At 32.3% G+C, this 22,949-nt stretch overlaps 1 protein-coding gene across 1 annotated transcript in view; it reads left to right on the forward strand.

Annotated features, from left to right (window-relative positions):
• LOC149794474 (cell adhesion molecule DSCAM-like) overlaps nucleotides 1-22,949 on the forward strand; it is a gene marked incomplete at its 5' end in the record, with an annotated part of 83,017 nt that overhangs the window by 37,756 nt on the left and 22,312 nt on the right. The window contains 13 exons of the mRNA XM_089969121.1: nucleotides 1,677-1,825; nucleotides 3,028-3,159; nucleotides 3,574-3,747; nucleotides 4,352-4,422; nucleotides 6,282-6,531; nucleotides 8,666-8,812; nucleotides 9,381-9,536; nucleotides 9,996-10,135; nucleotides 13,743-13,893; nucleotides 16,003-16,117; nucleotides 17,043-17,197; nucleotides 18,019-18,036; nucleotides 22,070-22,168. Coding sequence (XP_089825247.1) covers nucleotides 1,677-1,825; nucleotides 3,028-3,159; nucleotides 3,574-3,747; nucleotides 4,352-4,422; nucleotides 6,282-6,531; nucleotides 8,666-8,812; nucleotides 9,381-9,536; nucleotides 9,996-10,135; nucleotides 13,743-13,893; nucleotides 16,003-16,117; nucleotides 17,043-17,197; nucleotides 18,019-18,036; nucleotides 22,070-22,168 — 1,757 coding nt within the window. The remainder of the gene's footprint in view (nucleotides 1-1,676; nucleotides 1,826-3,027; nucleotides 3,160-3,573; nucleotides 3,748-4,351; nucleotides 4,423-6,281; nucleotides 6,532-8,665; nucleotides 8,813-9,380; nucleotides 9,537-9,995; nucleotides 10,136-13,742; nucleotides 13,894-16,002; nucleotides 16,118-17,042; nucleotides 17,198-18,018; nucleotides 18,037-22,069; nucleotides 22,169-22,949) is intronic.

Here is a 22,949-nt window from a genome sequence, read left to right on the forward strand (position 1 = left end):
CAATATTATAATGCACATGAATTTACCTTATCAGATGACTTGTCTAAAAGTGACATGATACTACATCAATATTATAATGCACATGAATTTACCTTATCAGATGACTTGTCTAAAAGTTACATGATGCTACATCCATATTATAATGCACAAGAATTTACCTTATCATATGACTTGTCTAAAAGTTACATGATGCTACATCCATATTATAATGCACAAGAATTTACCTTATCATATGACTTGTCTAAAAGTTACATGATACTACATCAATATTATAATGCACACAAATTTACCTTATCATATGACTTGTCTAAAAGTTACATGATATTACATCAATATTATAATGCACATGAATTTACCTTATCAGATGACTTGTCTAAAAGTGACATGATACTACATCAGTATTATAAGTTACATGATACTTCATCAATATTATAATGCACATGAATTTACCTTATCAGATGACTTGTCTAAAAGTGACATGATACTACATCAATATTATAATGCACATGAATTTACCTTATCAGATGACTTGTCTAAAAGTTACATGATGCTACATCCATATTATAATGCACAAGAATTTACCTTATCATATGACTTGTCTAAAAGTTACATGATGCTACATCCATATTATAATGCACAAGAATTTACCTTATCATATGACTTGTCTAAAAGTTACATGATACTACATCAATATTATAATGCACACAAATTTACCTTATCATATGACTTGTCTAAAAGTTACATGATATTACATCAGTATTATAATGCACAAGAATTTACCTTATCATATGACTTGTCTAAAAGTTACATGATGCTACATCCATATTATAATGCACAAGAATTTACCTTATCATATGACTTGTCTAAAAGTTACATGATGCTACATCCATATTATAATGCACATGAATTTACCTTATCAGATGACTTGTCTAAAAGTTACATGATGCTACATCCATATTATAATGCACAAGAATTTACCTTATCATATGACTTGTCTAAAAGTTGCATGATACTACATCAATATTATAATGCACACAAATTTACCTTATCATATGACTTGTCTAAAAGTTACATGATATTACATCAATATTATAATGCACATGAATTTACCTTATCAGATGACTTGTCTAAAAGTGACATGATACTACATCAATATTATAATGCACATGAATTTACCTTATCAGATGACTTGTCTAAAAGTGACATGATACTACATCAATATTATAATGCACATGAATTTACCTTATCATATGACTTGTCTAAAAGTGACATGATGCTACATCCATATTATAATGCACATGAATTTACCTTATCATATGACTTGTCTAAAAGTGACATGATACTACATCAATATTATAAGTTACATGATACTTCATCAGTATTATAATGCACACAAATTTACCTTATCAGATGACTTTTAGATTTTACTGGAAATGCAGATCTAATTTTTGTCTCTTGCTCTACTTTACTGTGTAAAAATATTTTCATTTAAACTAAGCATCAGATTGGCTCAGAAATAAACTGCTGTGCACTTTGACTTGTAATCTTGTTACATTTTAAAATATCCATTACAGCTATGAAAGATATTAGGTTATGCAGTTTACAAACTTTAAGGTAGTATAATATTTATTATATTCTATAATCTTCTAATCTGTTGCTCACATTTTGCTTGTTAGGCACAAGGTTGAGACGATTGACACATCACGAGGTAGATTATCTAGGTTGATAATTAAGCCGACTGAAAGAGATGACACCGGATTGTATACTTGCATGGCCAAAAATCAGTTTGGATATGATAGCTTGACTCTCAGGCTGACGATACTAGGTAAATACTGTAGTTTTCAATGAAAGAGGCATTTGCTTAGAAAGTTTATGTATCTTCCATAGCGAGTGTCATGTCTTTACTGAACACCCTGAAATTGACCGAACACCCTGCAATTGACATGGAACAAGCAGAGGTGTCAACTCAGAGCACGTTTAAGCCCCCCCCCCCCGGCATTTTCAATAAATTACAAAATACAGAGCATTTTTGGTATTCATCATTCTGAGTCTCTTCATAAATCTCATTTCTTCATCCCCCTTTTGTGGTTTTATATCTGAATAATTGTCGTTTGTTAAACTACTGTAGATGATATGAATTATATTAAGCAGTTTTCTTGACATATCAAAGAGCTACTGACCTGAGTTTTGTACCAAAACACATACATATATATTATGCCAAGTTTACTGTGACACAAAATCTACGCTGTTGATTGCTTTAAATTTATGTTTCATTTTGTGAAAATATATGACAGTTTCTTATTTTAAAGCTGTATTTTCTCCCAGAAGAAATTATAAAACTAATACAGTGAAAGCATTCTTTCACTTAATAACATTTCATGTACTTTAATTGTCTCCTTGAAGACTTGACCAAACTTATGTCATGGACCAGTTAACACTGACATTTTTGAAATAAATAACCCTTTCAAATATAGGTCTCAGATTTGAAACATGTTCTGTATTCATACGATTGTGTTGGTATGTGTGATTCCATTACACTATTTTATTTAGAATAGATTTGGGTTTTGGTACATTATAATCATATATAAAAATTAATGACCACAGAAGTTGCACCAGGATGGCAAGAACACTTGCTGGGCACTTTGGTTTGCGAACATATGAGTTAATAACCGTTGGGTTGATTACAGTTATTACATGACATGTTGATCATTGTAACAACTGTTTTACTTTGAGATATGTGTATGTAAATAACGACGATTTGTAATTTGTGACCTTAATGCTTCTAAACATTATCATATCGGTCAGATGGGTATGAACATGCCTCTCATTGCTGCCTCAACCCTCCAATCTAAGACAAAATGATGCCTTTCCCATGATATCAACTTTCAATTTATTTGTGAGGGATTTATTGTCAAAACATTGAAACAATGATTGATTCAGTATGTTTTTTTGTTGTAAAATGTAAAGTGTTAATATGTAATTGATTAAGATTCACTGTTATTGCAATTATACTAATTTGTTACATAGAACGCCCAGAAGCACCAGAGAACCTGACAGTCCTGAAGGTCCTGAGTAGGGAGGCGAAACTTTCCTGGTCAAAGCCTTTTGATGGGAATTCACCACTGACATCATACATCCTGCAATATATGGAGGCTACAAGTACGCACAAGTAGTTGTTCCTTGTATATTAAAAATTTTGAGTCAAAAATTACATTTGTGAAATTATTTGAGTAAATCTTAAATTGGTTCCTAATTTGTTAATCAACCAACCATAGAACAGGTTCAGTCAAATGTATTTAACAAAATAGTCATTAAGAAAAGACAGTTTTATGACCTTTATAAACTCTGTTGTGTTTTTTTGATAGTAGTGCCTTAATTTCTGTTTCGAAAATGTATTGAAGGGCATTTATTACAAGGCATTCATATTATTATGATTACACTTTCCCTTAACATTCAAGGACACATTGAACGGCATATAGACATGGGCATTGACCTCATTTTATAATTTCCCTTCCTTGGGGATGACATGATTAATGCTAATGACACACTCAATGCCAGTGTATTGCACTTCAGGCTCTGCTTGGGATGTAGGCAATGCTAGAAATATCACTGTCAAGGCAAGTGAACAGAGTGCCACTCTTGAAAATCTTCACCCATCATTTACATACAAACTCCGAATAAGGGGTAACAACTCTGTGGGAATTGGAGTCGAAAGCAAAGAAGTCTTGGTGCAGATGATGGAGGAGAGTAAGTATTTTGTATACAGGGAGATAAATAACATTATACATCAAGCTGCATTTTGCTGTTTATTTTCATTTCAAAGTTCTGACACCTAATCACACACTGAACACATTAGTTTTGCTGATATATTCCACTTCACTGTATTCCCTTGTATTTTCTAAATTGTTTGATTTTGAGATACAAGATTAAAACAAAAACAAAATCCTTGGCGGTAAATTTAAAAAAATCTTGTGACTTGGTTTTCTGGTGTATAGTTCGAAAGTCATGGAGATTGTGATTATTGATTGTTGCTAGATAGATATTGTTTTCAGGTTTTGAGTAGTTGAATCAACTCGTCTTGTGTTAAGGTTTAGAATGTAGCTAATTAGCTGGCCAAATATTATGAACTCCGATACCTGTTTACCTATAAGCTTTCGTTAATTTGTTTCTTTTTGCATTATAGGACAATTCATTTTACACAAACCAATCAAATTCCAAAATTCTTGTGAAAAACATATCTATGTGCTCTCTCTCTCTTTCTCTCTGTCTCTCTCTCTCTCTCTCTCTCTCTCTCTATATATATATATGTGGCACTTTTGATAATGATTAATTAATAATTACTCTTCCTCAGAACCGGCTGGGCCACCACAGGATATAAGAGTGACAGCCATGGGGTCACAAAGTCTAGAAGTTAAATGGAAGGTATGTTGCCTCAAATAACAATTGTTGTTATTTATGCCATATTTAATAGGAAACAGACTATGTCGAGGAAAATATCTCTATGCATGTTTTGTTTTTAATCTTTGACATTGACATCAGCAACCACTGTTTTTATAACAACTTGTATACCACAAAACGCTACTTCCAGCACAAACAATGCTTATACTTCTTTGAAGTTAATTTGTAATCTTGATTTTGAATCATAGGTGTCCAATTAGACAATGAACTCATAGTAACACTTGGAGAATTAAAAATGCAGACAATGTTAGGATATAAAATAAGAACAAAAATGAGTTAACATAAGTTATTTTGTCAGATACACATAATGTCAAAAATAAATGGTACCATACATAGATCTGGGTAATATTTCTGCCTAGGCATACTGAATCTGAGGTAAAGGAAATAAACTTCTGGAAAGTATTTGTTTTCATTCCTTTAAAATTAAGTTAAATCAAGTTATTCTTTTGAGCCCTTTAACATTACATTATTATAATGAACTATTTATTTTGAATCCTTTAACATTTGGTTATCATAATGAAATGAGCTGTAGTTTCCATTGTCATGAACTCTCTGGGCTGTTTATATCTGTCACTTTCATTTTGATTGTCTCCTCCATTATGTTTAAAATATGGATTATTTGATCATTACTTGGATCATCTTAATTCATGATTGTCTTATGTTATGAGCCAGATATGGAGTGAATCTACCTCAAGTGCTATTGTGGCACTATAATCACTATCTACAGACTTTTGTGTTTGGGAACATTAGACCACCTTCTCTGGTTGCTTTTAATGCATTGCCTTTATGGTAGTCTACATGTAGCAGGGTATCTTCCCATTTGCATAAATTTTTGTTGTTAAATCACTGATTTAAATATTGTGTTGTCAACCTTAATTCTCTGTGCCTTAATATGAACTAACGTGTCTCTGATGTTTGATATTATGCATATTTACTATGGTAACATTTGACATGTCCTTTTAACTCTTGCTTCATTCTTTTGTCATTCGACCGCTCCGGTGGCCTAGTGGTTAGAGCATCCACCTCGGATGCAGGAGGTCGTGGGTTCAATCCCTGGCCAAGTCGTACCAATGACTTACAAAAATGGTACTTACAGCTGCCTTGCTTGGCACTCAGCATTAAGAGGTTAGTGTTAGGACTGGTCTGCCTGGTGTCAGGATAATGTGACTGGGTGGGACATCGTGCCACATGTCTGCGACATGATGTCCCAGTGCTAGACATCACTATAAACTGTCACATTGCAGACATCATAGGAATATCACTAAAAAATTGTTAAAGCTACATTAAAAATCCAAATCACACACACATACACACTCTTTTGTCATTCTTTTTTACAGAAACGTTTACACTGTCTTTCTTGTCAACATACCATCTGTACAGTTAGCATTAGCTTTTGTACAGAAGTCAAACATTACGTGATTAGGTGAAAATCCCTAGGGAACTTGAATTTCTAAATCTAAATTTAATTGAATAGTACATGTGATTTTTTGGTACCAGCATTCCATGGAAAATACACATAGAGCAGTTAGCAATTTGATAATGGAGATAGCAAATTTTATAATACCTCTTTTGCTACTTCTGCTATAACAAGAGCTACTAATGGTGCTGCTACAAATATTACAACAACTACTGCTATTAATGCTGCTATTACCAATTCAGCTGTTGTTGCCACTGCTTCTAATACTAGCACTGCCACTATCAGAACAACAACATCAACAACAACAACTACTACTAATAATAATTCATTAATTATCCTTTCCGATAATACCATTCCAGCTACTTTCTATTATATTATTATTACTAATATCACTAACACTTTTTAGCCCCCACAATTGGAAGAAAGAAATGGAGTAATTCTGGGATACTATGTCGGCTACAGAAAAATTCAAGATGCAACACATTTTCAGTTTATTACAAAGCTAGTTGCTGGGGAAGAGGAGACTGAAAAGGAAGTAGGGTTGATGATACAAAACCTAGAGAAGTTTACTAAATATGCCGTTAATGTTAAGGCATATAACCAGCAGGGTGTTGGACCGCCGACTGATGTCGTTGAGGTTTTCACCCTTGAAGATGGTAAGGAAGTTGCTCATTGTTGTGAACAGTTTTGTAATTTATATTTAGAGGTATACAAGTCACGTGTTGTATCCCTTCTACACATTAAGGTTGATGGTTTTGAAAAGGTGCCACATTCAGGGATTTAACTTTGAATAATGTTGTCATATTAATTTCAGGTATATAGGAAACATTTGTTAATGTTTTCAAATTACTTTGCAAAATACCAAGAGAACATTGCAAAGATTATACCAAGATAAGGATAGTGCTATGTAGTGTCATAATGTTTATGAAAATGTTTACATTTTATTATCACGCAGTCACATACATTCTCTTTCACGGTTTAAACTTTGTTTGGTCTTGTGTTTAATGTGAGTAATGGACACAATACATCTAACATAAAGCAATTGGCTGAATGAAAACATTTGATGAGAGAAATTGACATAATATATCTAACATAAAGCAATTCATTGAATGAAAACATGAGATGTGAGTAATGGACACAATACATATACCATAAAGCAATTCTCTGAACGAAAACATGAGATGTGAGTAATGGACACAATGCATCTAACATAAAGCAATTGGCTGAATGAAAACATGAGATGAGAGAAATTATCACAATACACCTAAACTAAAATAGCTGGCTGAATGAAAACATGAGATGAGAGTAATGGACACAATACATCTAACATAAAGCAATTCACTGAATGAAAACATGAGATGAGAGAAACTGACACAATACAACTAACATAAATCAATTGGCTGAAGGAAAACGTGTGATGGGAGAACACAATAAATATAACATAAAACAATTAACTAAATGAAAACATGAGAGAAATTGACACAATACATCTAACATAACTCATTTGGCTGAATGAAAACATGAGATGAGAGTAAAGGACAATACATCTAATATAAATCAATTGGCTGAATGAAAACACGAGATGTGAATAATGGACAATACATCTAACATAAAGCAATTCTCTGAATGAAACATGAGATGAGAGAACATCAGTACATCTAACAAAGCTATTTGCAGAATGAAAACATGAGATGAGAGAAATAGACACAATACATCTAACATAAAGTAACTGGCTGAATGAAAGCATGAGATGAGAGTAATGGACACAATACAACTAACATAAATCAATTGGGTTGTGTTGTGTGGTTTAATGCCTTTTTTCAGCACATGATAGGCTATACATGGCGGCCAGTATTAATGGTGGAGGAAGATCCCGGAAAACCCCAGAAAGAACCACCGACCCATGAGAAGCTACTGGCAAGCTTTCTCACATACCCACATTGTCCGAGACTCGAACCCATGCAGACAGAGGTGAGATGGCAGTGATCCATAATGGAGAGCACTCATAAATAAATTGGCTAATGAAAACATTTGATGGGAGTAATGGACACAATACATCTATCATAAAGCGATTGGCTGAAGGAAAACATGAGATGGGAGTAATGGACACAATACATCTAACATAAAGCAATTGGCTGAATGAAAACATGAGATGAGAGACCACAATGCATATAACATAAAGCAGTTAGCTAAATGAAAACATGAGAGAAATTGACACAATACATATAACATAAAGCAATTGGCTGAATGAAAACATGAGATGGGAGTAATGGACGCAAGACATCTAACATAAAGCAATTTGCAGAATGAAAACATGAGATGGGAGTAATGAACACATTTTGCTGAATGAAATCCTGATATGGGAGGTATTGTTCTAATACATCTAAGATAAAAGATTTTGAAGAATGGAAACATGATATAGCAATTTACATATTATTGCATCTTTCATACATTTGATTTCATAGCATGTTTATATAGTATTTGTTACCTGTAAAGTGTATTTCAAAATCATGTTGTAAAGTGTATTTCAAAATCATGTCCCTAAAGAAAACTCACTATTTATTAAGTATGTACTGTTCTTACTACAAAATTATCTAACAATTTAAACTTATATATAATATTTGAATAAATGTATTTTAGATGTCACATTATTTGCATTGTATACATTTAAGACAATAAATGCAAACTTAAGAAGCATCTTCTTTACACTCCTGAATAATATCATAATATAAATTACATTTATTGTATAACCACTGCAAAATTGATTTAAAAATGAAATTACCCTCTCAGTACCAAGCCAGCCTCCTAGTGATGTGCAGGCCACAGCACTCAGTTCCGAGAGCATCAAGATTGTATGGTCTCCTCCTCCTTTCTACACCCTACATGGCGTTCTGCAGGGTTTCAAAGTCATGTACAAACTTGTCAGAAGTGACGAAGGTAAATAAATTTATTTTAAACTTCCCAAGAGTTCAAAGCTATTAGAAAACCTGCAAATAGAGATGAAACAACTTACAGAGGTCATCTACGACAACCAGCGATCAATAATATTACTTCATTTTGTCAGAATATAAAGAATTTTAGTGTCTGAAAATTATCCCATTAATACATGTCTAGCAACTGTTAACTATGTGCAAAATTGTTAATTAATGATAGCAATATGTATAAGCATTGCAAATTAATGAAATCTTTTAAACCTGGGATTATATATTTTCCACTAATCACAATGTCATAGAGATAGGCTGTTACAAAGAAAGGTGGTATAATCAACAAAGTATTTAATATAAACTTTAATTTTGTTTATGATACATGTATATGTTTATATTTCCCTTCAAAAGCAAACTATGCAGACATATCACATTGCTCAGATTGGAATCAGTGTCCTTGACATCAGACCAAGTTAATATTTGTGTTTTCTTCCCATGAAAAATTGCTTTTAGTTTAGCAACATGGCTTTACAGAGGAAATATTGGGTTGACTTAGATAATTTTTCCTCTTTTCTCCATAGATGAAACGGATGCAAGTAGCCTTACTTCTAGTGGACAAGAAGCAGTGATAAATGGATTGGAGAAATTCACAAATTACAGTATACAGGTTTTAGCCTATACCCGAAAGGGGGAAGGTGTCAGAAGTGATGCCATCTATGTAAGGACTCAAGAAGATGGTAAATGTTGCTTTTATTTGATAACTGTTTCCAAATACATTGTTACTAAGAAGAAAATAATAGTTTTATATAGTCTTATATTTATGGCAAATAGACTTTTATCTAAAAAAATTTGAACGTATTCGGCAATTTACTTGTAGCAATTGCCTAAATAATGCACTACAACATTGATATCTATCAGTGTGCCATTCAGCATTCGTATACATTTATGTTAATTCACTATATTTTGTTTGCAGTGTCAGGAGTGTAACTTCATATGTTAATGCTAGTATTATTTAGTTCTTTGGGAATGTACTCTCCAAGATAAACGTTATATACTTTCTCACTGAAAATATACTTTGTACTGCCTTGTCCAAAAATACTGATAGTATTCATGATTTATCAGCTTCATTAGCTAAATTTTTTAAAATTTACAATTGCTTGTAGTTACAAAACTAACATATCTACATTTTTTTAAAGTTCCAGAGGAACCAGCTGCACTAAAGGCCCTTGTGATGAACGACAGCTGTGTCCATCTTTCTTGGAGACCACCCTATCACAAGAATGGAGTAATAATAAAGTACAGAGTTTACTATTGGAATGAAACAGAGACAAATATGGTATACTTTTTGTAGAAGGCTCTTTTACTCAATGTTTGTAGTCTAAGAAGTGAATACATTACTGTAATATTTCCGCAGTCCATATAAGTGGAAATAAAAAAAATATCCCTAAATATTCTGTTGGCAGGGGTGGCATTAATAGTTTCCTACTGTTTTGAATAATGTTTGCCATTTTCATGTACTCTATTTCCTCCTCTTGATAGATTTGCAGCATACTTGGTAGAAATCAATATGAATTCATTGACAACTACTGAGGCTTTTAATGCTGAGGTTCAAAGTCACAGTTCAAAACTAATTGCTTCTAGGCTTTGACCAAAGCATTTGCAGGTTCCCATGTTACTTAAACCCTTAATTGATTTTTTTCATACTTGGCATGAATAAATATGAATGTTTTAGGCAGTTCATTCTGGGGTATGCTCACTTGCCTATTTGACATCAGTAAAAGGACACATTAATATAAATTTGTGTTAAGGTTGTGTTTGAAGTGTTTCCATTTTCTTATATTTACTAAACCCATTGATGAATTTTGATGATATTTATAATGAATTTTTAAAAAATTAGGACAATTAGGTCTGCAGTACACATGCTTTGTTATTTTGTCTTGGCATCAAGGTCATACATCTAGAAATTTTGTGTTCAAGCTTTCGTTAAGATCTTTTCATTTACTTGTGTTTCTCTCAACCCCTTGATGGATTTTCTTCATACACAAGATGAATCTTCAGGCATACACGCTGTCTCATTCTTATAACGTTGAGATTATGGCCACCCACTTTACTTCAATGTTTCAGTCGTGGCCTTGACACGATCACCTTTGACATTTTGTTACCTTTCTCCTGGAAAAATATTTGCTGTTTTGATCATCAGTTATGGTCATATTTTGAAGGGAGTATGACTATGTATTTTTGCTGGAAAGTATAACTTAATCATCTGTAAAGAATGTAAATTTTAACCATAGTTTCTTTTATAATAATGATAGTAATAATAATGATATTAATAATATTTGCAGGTTTGAAATCGAACTAAGGATAGGAATGTATTTGTAAACTTTGGTTAACCTTAGCGCTGTGGACTACAACTACTACAACTGACAAGAACAAAACAACAACAATACTACAGTATTATTATTATTATTATTAACAGTTTTATCTATAATAAGTTAGGTAGAATGACAATGCAAGAAGTAAGATATATAAGAATTCTTAAGAACTAGTTCAAATTATTAAAGATGACTGATGATAGATGCCCAAAACAAGGCTACAACCTACAGCTGACATGGGTGAATACTGGGATTGTTGGGTAAACAAAGTTAAAATCTACTGTTTTAATGGAATGGGAAAGGTTTGGGTTAATTAAAGGGTGGGTGATGAGACACTCCTTTTCATTATGTTTAAACAATGTTGTTAAGATATCTTTCAAAAAGAAATATTTGGAGAGTTAAATTCAATGAATAGGTTATGATTCTAAGATAAGATCAGAAACAAATTGTCAATATTATGTAGATTGTTTTCACTCTTCACACAGTGCTAACTTGCTATACATGTTCAGAAATGGAACCTTTCCCATAATGGTAAATATAGTTCGGTATCCTCTCTGTGGAAAAGCTATGACTTTTTTATGCATATATAGAAAATGACTTTCACTATGATGTTAAATGTATGATAACATGAGAAAGGCTTATGCATAGGTGTCAACCCCTTGAGATGAAAACCTGTACACCAGACCAATAAAAACCTTACAAAGACCAAAAAAACCTTGCACGAAAAAATGTATTCATACATTATATAAGATCAACAGTTTTAAAACTGCAAATGCTATACAAAACGTTTTTTTACACATATTTTCATAATTATTTACATTTCTGAAACTTTATTTCATTCTTTTTACTTATGTCACTATCATCTTCCTGCTTTGGCTAAGCAAAGAAGCTTTTGGTGGATGCTTCCTTCTTCATTAAAAAATTTCTTTCATGCAGTTTTGTCGTGAAGTATTCCTCCATATCATATATGCTCGACACCACCACTTCATATTTTACAAAAAGCATGTGAAGATCCAAACTTGGATACACTACAATGCCAGGGAAGACTTTAGTCTAATCAGCCTGAAGCTTGCCATGACCTCGATCAGTGTCTACAAGCTTGCGTTTCTTTGAGTTGGGCTCAGCCATTTGAAGGATGGAATATTTCAACTAGATGAGAGAAATAAAAAAAAATAACTTAAAACTTTAGATTTGACATGTGATATAGATAGATCTCCCATTACAAATGTGTTACGAATTTATATTTCTCTCCATAAACCCTGAGATATTACACCAGGACCTCTCCAAAATTGAAATCTAGAAATAAAAAAATTGACACAGTAGCAGTCCAGAAGTTTATACCTCTTAAGCTGTTGATCGTTTCTGTTAAAATTGCATATCTGGTGTTTGAAAAGTTATAAATTTGCTATATGGTGCGCCAATTTTGGTCACATACTTGATATAAATTGGCATTGTTACATATTTTCAAGCCATGAGAATGACGTCACTCAGTATCTGTACTACGTCTGTCATTATGGCATCTTCCTGTTTGCATCACAGGGGCTTGTATTATTGCTTACAATTGACCTGTCATACATATACTATATAATAACTAGTTATAATATAGTGCATGTATGACAGGTCAATTGTAAGCAACGATATGAGCCCCTGTGGTTTGCATTACGTATCTGACAAACTTAACTCAAAACTATAACAGCATGATAAAATGCCGGTGCTAAAATCAGTAGAGTATTTATTTTCAATTAGTATTTTGTTAAAATTTTAATAAATCGACTTTATCTCCACACACCATCATGACTGCCACACTATGTAAAGTATGAAAATTGATGCAAACTTTATGCATTTGATAGTAATAAGTATAAATAATAAAATAATAATATATAAAATATAATATATAAAATAAGAAGACATACTACACAGGTAGTTAATCAGTATTAGAAATCCGAGTGAGCTTCAAATTTCAGAGTGATAAATGACAAGATCTTCACACACAAGAGTTGAACCATGAATGAAACTCGTTTCATTATCAAAGGAAAAGAGCCGTTTTGAGTATGTTTGGATTGGTTGTTTCGGGCCACCATAGTCTGACTGAATTCTTGTTCTAAATAAAAAATAATGCCCCAAGTCTCAGATGCACACAAAACAAAAAAGCAAAAAAAAAGTTTTTTTAACAAAAATTTAAAATTTTGTATGAAAATTAACGTACAAAATGGTCAAATGGCCGTACACTGACAAAAAAGGAAAAAACTGTACAATTTACGGGTAAACCGTACAAGTTGACACCTATGTTTATGTACCTTCATATGTTCATTGTAATGCACATTACATCAAGTTTTATGACTTTATCCCAAGAATCAATAGTAATATGAATATCCTAAATAATGTCATTATCTAGCAAAATCAATACAAGGTTAGAGAGTCAGTTTGTTAATCCTAGAATTGTTATATGTTGTGTTTGTACCATATTTTTAATACATGCTTGTAATTTGGGCCAGTGACCTATCTTAGAAAAAAGACTATTATCATTATTATTATTATTATCATTATTGTTATTATTAATTTCTGTTGCAGGTTTCAAAGCTAGATATATTGACTAAAATGAATTCTTTCACCTTGTGTGATCTTGTGACTGGAGAGAAATACTCATTTTACATGACGGCCAGTACAATTATAGGAGAAAGTGGACCTTCTGAAACTGTTAATGCAATTCCAAGTGATACATGTAAGTAATTACCAAGTCTAAACATGTAATACGCTGTTAAATTTTACCTTTTGGGTGAGTGCGGCAGATGCAAGGGAACTTACAGCATATAAACCATTGTTCCAAGAGTCAGCTGACTAATTTAATAATACATCTTTATTGTGTATTTGCTCATAAGTTGAGTCCAACTGCAAACTGCACAGACCCAGATATGCCGTTGCATAATACCTCAGTATCTGTAGGTTGCTAAGAGCAATCAGTAGAACATAGAACTTGGATGCTGATTTGTAGGTGCCTGTTGTGACAGCAGATCTGGGTCTATGATGTTGGCAGATTGACTCGACTTATTTGTGAGTATATAGGAATGCGTGAAGATTTACCTATTTGCATTCTTACACTTACAGATTTTCACTACACAAAAGTTTGTACAACTGAGCATCTCACCTAGACAATTTTGCCTGTATAAATTGTACAATGTTTTCATCCAGTTTTCATGCAATTTTAGCAACTTACTGAGATGTATTCTGTCACCCCCACTTTCTTTTTTTTAGTGAAAAATCCCGATGATTTTTAACATAATTGCTATGCAATGTAGTGGGCAGAGCATTCTCCTTAAAGTGTAAAGGTCAGTTGATTCAATACCCATGAGGTTTTGAATGTAATATTCATGCATTATTATATGCTCATTTTTTCCCCCGTTAACTTTACATTGTCAGAATCGTGCAGTATTACCCGATATTGAATCTGTGCGACAATACACATATAGCATTCATGTGCATAAAGGAACTACTTTCTATTGATAACAAACAATGGATGCAGACGCCAGCACTTTTGATTTGTAAACAAATCATGTACACTCGCGTAAGAGGCTCTTTATGTTGTGGTTGTTTAATTTTGTTTCTGAATGAACTAAAACAGATGTTTCATGGACTGCCACATACCACCTGCTTTGGCACATTCCACGTTGATACAATGTTATGGATTTAGGCTAGCTACAGTATATAACAGATGCAAGATAAGGTCCTTACAAATAACATACAAGTGACAAGTCATATACTCTCTTCTTTAGCTGGTGATAAGAATGGCAAAATAAAATATACTTACAGTTTTACATCCTGAATTACCTCAAAATGTATTTTCTTAATTCTGCAAATCCTAATTACATGAGCCATGTCATAGGTTTTCAATCTGGATTACACATTTCAAAATTGTGCTGTAATTTCGATGATAAGTGCGATTGCATCCTCCTTACTGCACTCAAAATGAAATAAGCATTAAATTCCATAGCGTCTTTTTGATAATTGCAATTGAAAGACTTCATATTTTTCCCACATTATGATTTCAAACATTCAATGACAGAAACAGAAACACATTTGCAGATGTCAGTACACTTCTCCCTAGCTTCTTCAATGTTCAAATTTATCTGGGCGGAGTTATGTGCGCAGTAATAATGTTGATTTGTGTAATGATGAATATGTGCTTGTGTATTTAGTTTGGAATGCGGCATACATTCATTTACGTTGTTTCTTGTAGTGTATTGTGTTTATATAATTAAACCTTAGGTAGAATAAAAAAATGAGCATATAATAAAAAGGTTACTGCATTTGTATGGGAAAATATGAACTCGTTTTGTCGGAAGGATATACAGCACTCCCAAGTCGTGCAGCATTCCATCCCAAAACTCGTTCATATTTTCACATAAAAATGCAGTAACATATAATTATATGTTTATAATGCACACATAACCAAACATTGTGATATACAATATACTGTATGAAGAAAAAGTTCCAACTGATATGGAAGAGGGTGTTTTGGTGATGTTTTCATGACTTTTGTTGTTGAAATAAAATTGCAAAGAAAAAAATTACGTTGCTTAAATTTAGGGAGTACAAAACATGTGTATCAGTTAATTAAAAAGCAAAATTGCAAAATTTGAACACATCAAAGTTTCTGAAATTGTAAATTTGCCACAAATTTACAAAGGTTAAATTAATCTATATATAGTAGACTGGAGTTTCTTACTGCAGCCTTGTTTCATATCACTGAATGAGGAGAGTTTTAGACTAGAATCAAAATTGCAAAAATGTATAAACACATCTTTACCGAATGCATTTCTTAATATAATTTCAGCTCCAGCTAGGATTGCCACTTTTTCTCAGGTGTTGTTAATACCTTGGCAGGAAAGTGTCCTTTTGCCCTGTGTTGCCATGGGAAATCCACTTCCTTTTGTGAGCTGGAGTGTAAGGTATTTTCATCCAATAGAAAGCAAGTGTTATAGAAGACAATTCTTGTCCAATGTTCTGTAAGATATGAAACACATACATCAACATGTCAGGTCATATTTTGCTATTCTTCTGATTTATAAATTATCATTTTTGTTGAGTTATAGTTCCATTTCTTCTTATTTACAACTATGATATTTTTGCTAATTTATCATTTCCTTTTCTTGTTATTTACATATTATCATTTTTTGTGGTTGGGTTATATTTACCTTTTTGTTTACAAGTTATCATTTTTATTATTTTTTACATTTTTTCTTATCTACAACTTGTGAATTGTTATCATTTTCTTTTCTTCTTATTTAAAAAGTATCATTTTTGTTGTAGAGTTTCCGTTTACTTTTCTTCATATTTGTCAATTATCATTTTTTTGTTATTGAGTTATCATTCCTTTTATTATATTACAAATTATTTTATTTGTTAGTTTTACTGTTTCCTTTTCTTCTTATTTACAAATTATCATTTAGACAAAAGGTACTAAAGTTTTATTTAGTTATCATTGACTATAATATTAATGTTTCAGCTACTAGTTCTCGGGTATGAACCCTATAGGTGAAATAAAGTTTAAAGTTCAAAATCATGCCCCCATCACCTTTTTAAAAATGATATCTGATATGTATCCATATGTGTGCCAATAACATGCTAAATATGGTCCATCTTGTAAAAAACATGCTGTAATGTGTAATGTGTCACTTTTATTCTAATCGTAAGTGCACTTTAATATTAATAAAATATTTATGGTTCATGTTATATTGTTGTTAGACAAAAAGTACTAAAGTTTTCAAAACTGATATGGTTGATTCAATAGTGTTATATTATTAATGTTCTATATGTACTTTCAGAATGTTATTATCATTTTAGATTAAAATATCATTTTAAATTCTATTTAAGGGGTATTGAAATAATGCCAGACAGCAGACGTCAACTTCTGTCTAACGGATCCCTACTGATTGAAATGGTCACTGGCATGGATGCTGCAAATTTTACTTGTACAGCTAGGAACATCCATGGAAGTGACTCCATAACTATTGGACTGAGTGTACAAGGTAATTGTTGAATGATATTTTAGGAATGAGGCCTAACCAAATACACTTAGGCATAAAAATCATAATAACAACTGAATGAAATGAATAGTATCAGTTCCTTTCCTCAAATATTTTAGTATAAGAGAACATTTATGATAATTGTACGCTTTGCACTGAGGAGACAGCGTTTTAGGTCTCGCATGGTAGCTATAATTTGAGATACAGAGTATTGGTGTTGATGGTTACTAAAATTAAAATGTATCTATCGTAATATGTGTCCCATTTTGTAGATGAATAATTCCCCTCCCCTCCCAGGTTTCTACAATATCATGTGTCCCATTTGGGAAAAAAATTATTCCCACCCACCCCAAGTCCCTGCAAAGCTTATATGATATAAAAATCATGTACCGTATTTTGTATACTTTGCTGACGTGTAGTAGATTAAGTGCTCTGTCTTAAGTAGGCTAAATTTTATTTGATTTATAAATGTTTCTTTTGTATGTTATTTAGTAAAGTTAGTTTATACAGTGAGCATCAGAGATACTGGACAATGAAATTATATGTTTATTTCTGTATATTTTTGGGGGCATCCAAAATCATTAAATCTTGTAATAATACTTGAAGAATCTCACCTTGAACCCTCAACCCAAATAAGCATATGGAATTGTCAGGATTATATGACTATGGATTCATTATAAGATAAAATGGCCAGCATCCTGAAGTTAGGAAGAAATAATTATTTAATACTGTAGTGACTTGTCGCCAGTCATGTTTAAAGTGTGTGAGGTCATGACAAAAATGGCTGAATAAAAAATATTTTCTTTCTGGGTTGCATCAAACAGTGGACAGTAGTATTAGGAGTAAGTGAAATATACTGTTGTTTCAGTTTAATGTTGTTCGGTTATCTAGACTAATACTGAATCTGTTTGCTGTTTAGTCTCATGTTCGTATGTGTTGCTTAATAGCTGTTGGTAATGCCATACCTAGAGTACTTGTAAGGTTTTTGCATAATCCATTTTGTGTTCTGAACCATTTCTGTTTGTTTCAATGGCCTGTCTACCTTCAGCGCTTTCTACCATTTCTAACAGTACATCAATCATTTATTCAATTTCTGAATATTAAAACCATCTGTTAAATCCTTTATATGCTAACAGACCAGCATATCATTTCATACCATATCGTACAGTTACATACCAAACTGAATGGTCTTTCTGATAATACCATCTTGTCTTATCATTTCATACCATATCATACAGTTACATACCAAACTGAATGGTCTTTCTGATAATACCAGCTTGTCTTCATATTATTCCAACAATTTTGTACTGTCTCATACCATTTACGAACCATAAGGCTTTGTAAAATTTACAGTGTTGCAAAATACAGCATGCATACTGTATTACAGATGTTGTTAAAGAAGCCATAATTGTGTTACCATGATCTATTTTACTTCTAAAGTACAATGAAAATTAAAACAGTTTTAGCGAAGGTTAGATGAGGCAAATGATCTGAATAGAATTATGATACATCAAAGTTTCCATTGGGAATTCATTTATATGGACAATATTGCATATGTATAATTCCATAGGTGTCAGCCCCTTGAGATGATAACCTGTACACCAAGCCAATAAAAACCTTACAAAGACCAAAAAACCCTCACATGAAAAAATTTATTCGTACATTATATAAGATCAACAGTTTTAAAACAATTAGTGCCATACACAAAGTATTTTTACACATATTTACATAATACTGTACATTTCTGAAACTTTATTTCATTAATTTTACTTATAACAGTATCATCTTCCTGCTTTGGATAAGAAAAGAAGCTTTTGATGGATGCTTCCTTCTTCAGTTCAAAATTTCTTTCATGCAGTTTTGTAGTGAAGTGTTCCTCCAGATCATATATGCTTGACACCACCTCTTTAATGTCTTTGCTGCATATTTTACAAAAAGCATGTGAAGATCCTAACTTGGATACATCTACAATGCCAGGGAAGACTTTAATCCAATCAGCCTGAAACTTACCATGACCTTGGTCAGTGTCTTCAAGCTTATGTTTCTTTGGGTTAGGCTCAGCCATTTGTGGAATATTTCAGCTAGGTGAGAGAAATATAAAAAAACAGTTTAAAAATTAGATTTGACATGTGATATAGGAAGATGTTCTGATTACAAATATGTTACAAATTTATATTTTTCCTCATAAACCCCAAGATATTATGCCAGGAGCTCTCTAGTCCTACAATGTAAGACATAACACATGTTGTTTTTCTGTTAGTATCCCCCAGAACAATAATATCAGGTGATGTGTCTTATACTGTAGGACTAGGAGCTCTCCAAAAATTGAAATCTAGAAATAAAAAAATTGACAAAGTAGCAGTCCAGAAGTTTATACCTCTCAAGCTGTTGATCGTTTCTATTAAAATTGCATATCTGGTGTTTGAAAAGTTATAAATTTGCTACATGGTGTGCTGATTTCGATCACAAACTTGATATAAATTGGCAGTGTTACATATTTTTGAGCCATGAGAATGACATCACTCATTATCTGTACTACTTCCATCATTATGGCAATGCATCTTCCTGTTTGCATTATGTATCTGACAAACTTAACTCAAAACTATAACAGGACAATAAAATGCCAGTGCTAAAATCAGTAGAGTATTTATTTTTATTTAGCATATCAATACAAATTTTAATAAATCGACTTTATCTCCACAGAGAAAAGTTGGAGGAATTATGGTTACACCAACATGACTGCCACACTATGTAAAGTAAGAAAATTGATGCAAACTTTATATGCATTTGATTGAATAATAAAATAATGATGTATAAAATGAGAAAACATACTTACTACACAGGTAGTTAGTCAATATCAGATATCCGAGTGAGTGTCACATTTCAGAGCGATAAACGACAAGATCTTCACACACAGGAGTTGAACCATGAACGAAACTCGTTTCATTATCAGATGTTTTGAGTGTGATTTGATTGGTTGTTTCAGGTCGCCTTAGTCTCACTGAATTGTTGTTCTAAAAAAAATTATGCCTAGAGTCCTGGATGTACACAAAATAAAAAAAAAAGATAAGAAAAAGAAGAATGAAAAACATTAAAAAAACAAGCTGAAAATTTTGTATGAAAAATACCATACAAAACAGTTGTATGTCCATACATTGATGAAAAAGTAAACAACTGCATAAATTATAGGTAAACCATACAAGTTTACACCACTGTAATTTGTTCTGTATTGTATGTACTATTATTTCTATATATGATATCCAAAATTTATTTGGATTATGATTGAAGGAAACGATAGACACCCTGAAAACTTTCAATGAAGAAAAAGGTCTTTGTCTGGAAACAAATACATGTATGTGCATATGAAGTATGCTACATGTTTATCAGATGCAGGAACAGCTTCATATACTGCAATATGATCAACAACAATAACAGCCAACCAACTATCAACGACATCATCATTTACGACTACCACCCAAAACCACTTCTAGATAAAGTCTTGTTAAAATTGGATTTTTTAATCATATAATTACACGACAGATTTGTTCAAGATGTCTATAGAAAATATGTTCAGATAATACTGGGTGGGTTTAGAAAACTTAAGACAATTACTCGATGCATATAGGAAACGTGTTATCAGATATTTAATTGATGCCTTATAGAAAACATTTTAACAAATAGATTCATGACACATCTAGTAAACTTGTTTTCAAATAGTTTCTTGATGCCTATAGAAAACATGATCAGATATTTACGTGATGCATATAGAGAAAGGATTTTCAGTCACAAATATAAAAATCATGTCACCTTTCTTCAGTAGCATTTTTGAGATATACTGAACTGACACTAATGAACCTGATGACTGTCCTCCTTTATCTCATCCTCTCTGCAAAGTCAATGTGCATTTTTTGCTTGTTGCTGCTCCTCTTTTCCAAAAGAGTTTGCCTACATAGCTTCCATATTACCCTTTTTCGTTCCATCATTTTATTTCGAAAATTACCCTATTAATGCTGCTGTTTTATTGATGAGATCTATAACCTTGCTAGCACTTGAAATCAACAGTATGTGTCTATGCTTTTGAAACTAATGTTGAAATGAATGTTTGCATTTGTATTTAAAATGTTTTAGATATCCGCATGGTCATAACAAAATGCTGCCATTTATACTGTTCTGTAATATATTGTATAGTGGATCTATATTGTAACCTAGTAGTGAAAGTGTTGTACAGTTGACCATACATATGACTCATGTCTGTTAAAGAAGTTTTTTATTAAACATCCTGTACTCTCCACGTATGATGTATCCTTTCATTGCAAGCTTTATTTTATCATTTCTAATATATTGCACTAGTTTTATGTTTGTAAATGAGAGATCATTGTTGTGAGAGATTATTGAAACACACACATCTATTTGAGGGTTAGTATAATGTATATTCAAATAATTCAAAAAGAAACATTAATAGAAAACTTAGTTCATTGTCATTGTTTCTGGCATATATGACCGTTTCCTTAATGTAACAAGGATCAATATTTCTATCAAACAACCACTGCAATTATAACAGCCAACATTATCATTGCAAACAATATGTTGAATAAATATAGTAATTATACCACAATAACTACCAGTTCTGCTGAATCCTTTCCTTTGAAATGGAAGCAATGCACCATTATGCAACTACTTCAAATCGTAATATCATATCATTTTCCTATTCATTTTAGCTGAAATCAACTCCTGCTATAGCAACAGTCCTCTTTCTCTTTCCTCTTTTTCTTCCATGATGACAACTTTCAGCATACTTGTGATCATATAATCATCATAATGAATCTGTGTGATATATATTCAAAACCAATTCTAAATAAAAATATATTTTCTCAGCACCTCCCAATCCTCCTATACTGTCGTTGGCTGCTGTCACAATATCCACAATACAGGTCAACTGGTTGTCAGGAAGCAATGGAGGCAGTAAGATAAAAGGTGAGGATAATAACAGGTATTAAGATAAAACAGGCAAACAAACTGTGTTATATAACTGTTTGGTCATCAAAGGTTATGAAGGAGATTTACAATTTTATAGTAGTTCATAGTGAGTGACCACTACCATTATGTAACTCATTTGATAATTGCATGATTACGTTGAGAGTGAAACCTTACTTATCTTGTGATCTAGGAGAGTTTTTATCGCTGTAGAAAATTGCACAGGGTTCTTGCTAGTTATTATGGCAAGTGTCACATATGAGATGTATGACACTATAATCTGGTGAATCAGTTCTGGGAATTTGAATGGGAACTTCATTTATTGTATGCTACATATTGTATTGCCCACTATGTGTGTAGGCAATGTATTATAGACTTACCAATATGAAAACATACGTCAGACACATTAGTTACATTGGTTTCTGATCAATATTAGCTTGTACATAGAGTTTCACCATGCACAAAAGTTATTTAAAGCTGGAGGGAACATACTGTATTTACTGTAATATATCACTTCAGAGCAGAAGTATGCACATCAGATTTGTGGGTACACTGTTCTTAGACCTTCTTAGACCTTCTTCACCAGTTCCCAGTGGTCTATAAATATGTTATCTTTCAAAATCATATGATGTTTGGAATTGATGAGTATTCTTGCATATTAAATTCATAAAATTGGAGTTAACTTTCACATGAAAATAAAATATTGCATTGTAGCATCAATGCACCATGTTGATTTGTCATTTTAATTAATTATTAATTTCAAATATATTTGATATTCATT

Source organism: Sinohyriopsis cumingii, chromosome 8, assembly GCF_028554795.1.
Source record: "Sinohyriopsis cumingii isolate HCF-2022 chromosome 8, ASM2855479v2, whole genome shotgun sequence".
NCBI lineage: Eukaryota > Metazoa > Mollusca > Bivalvia > Unionida > Unionidae > Sinohyriopsis > Sinohyriopsis cumingii.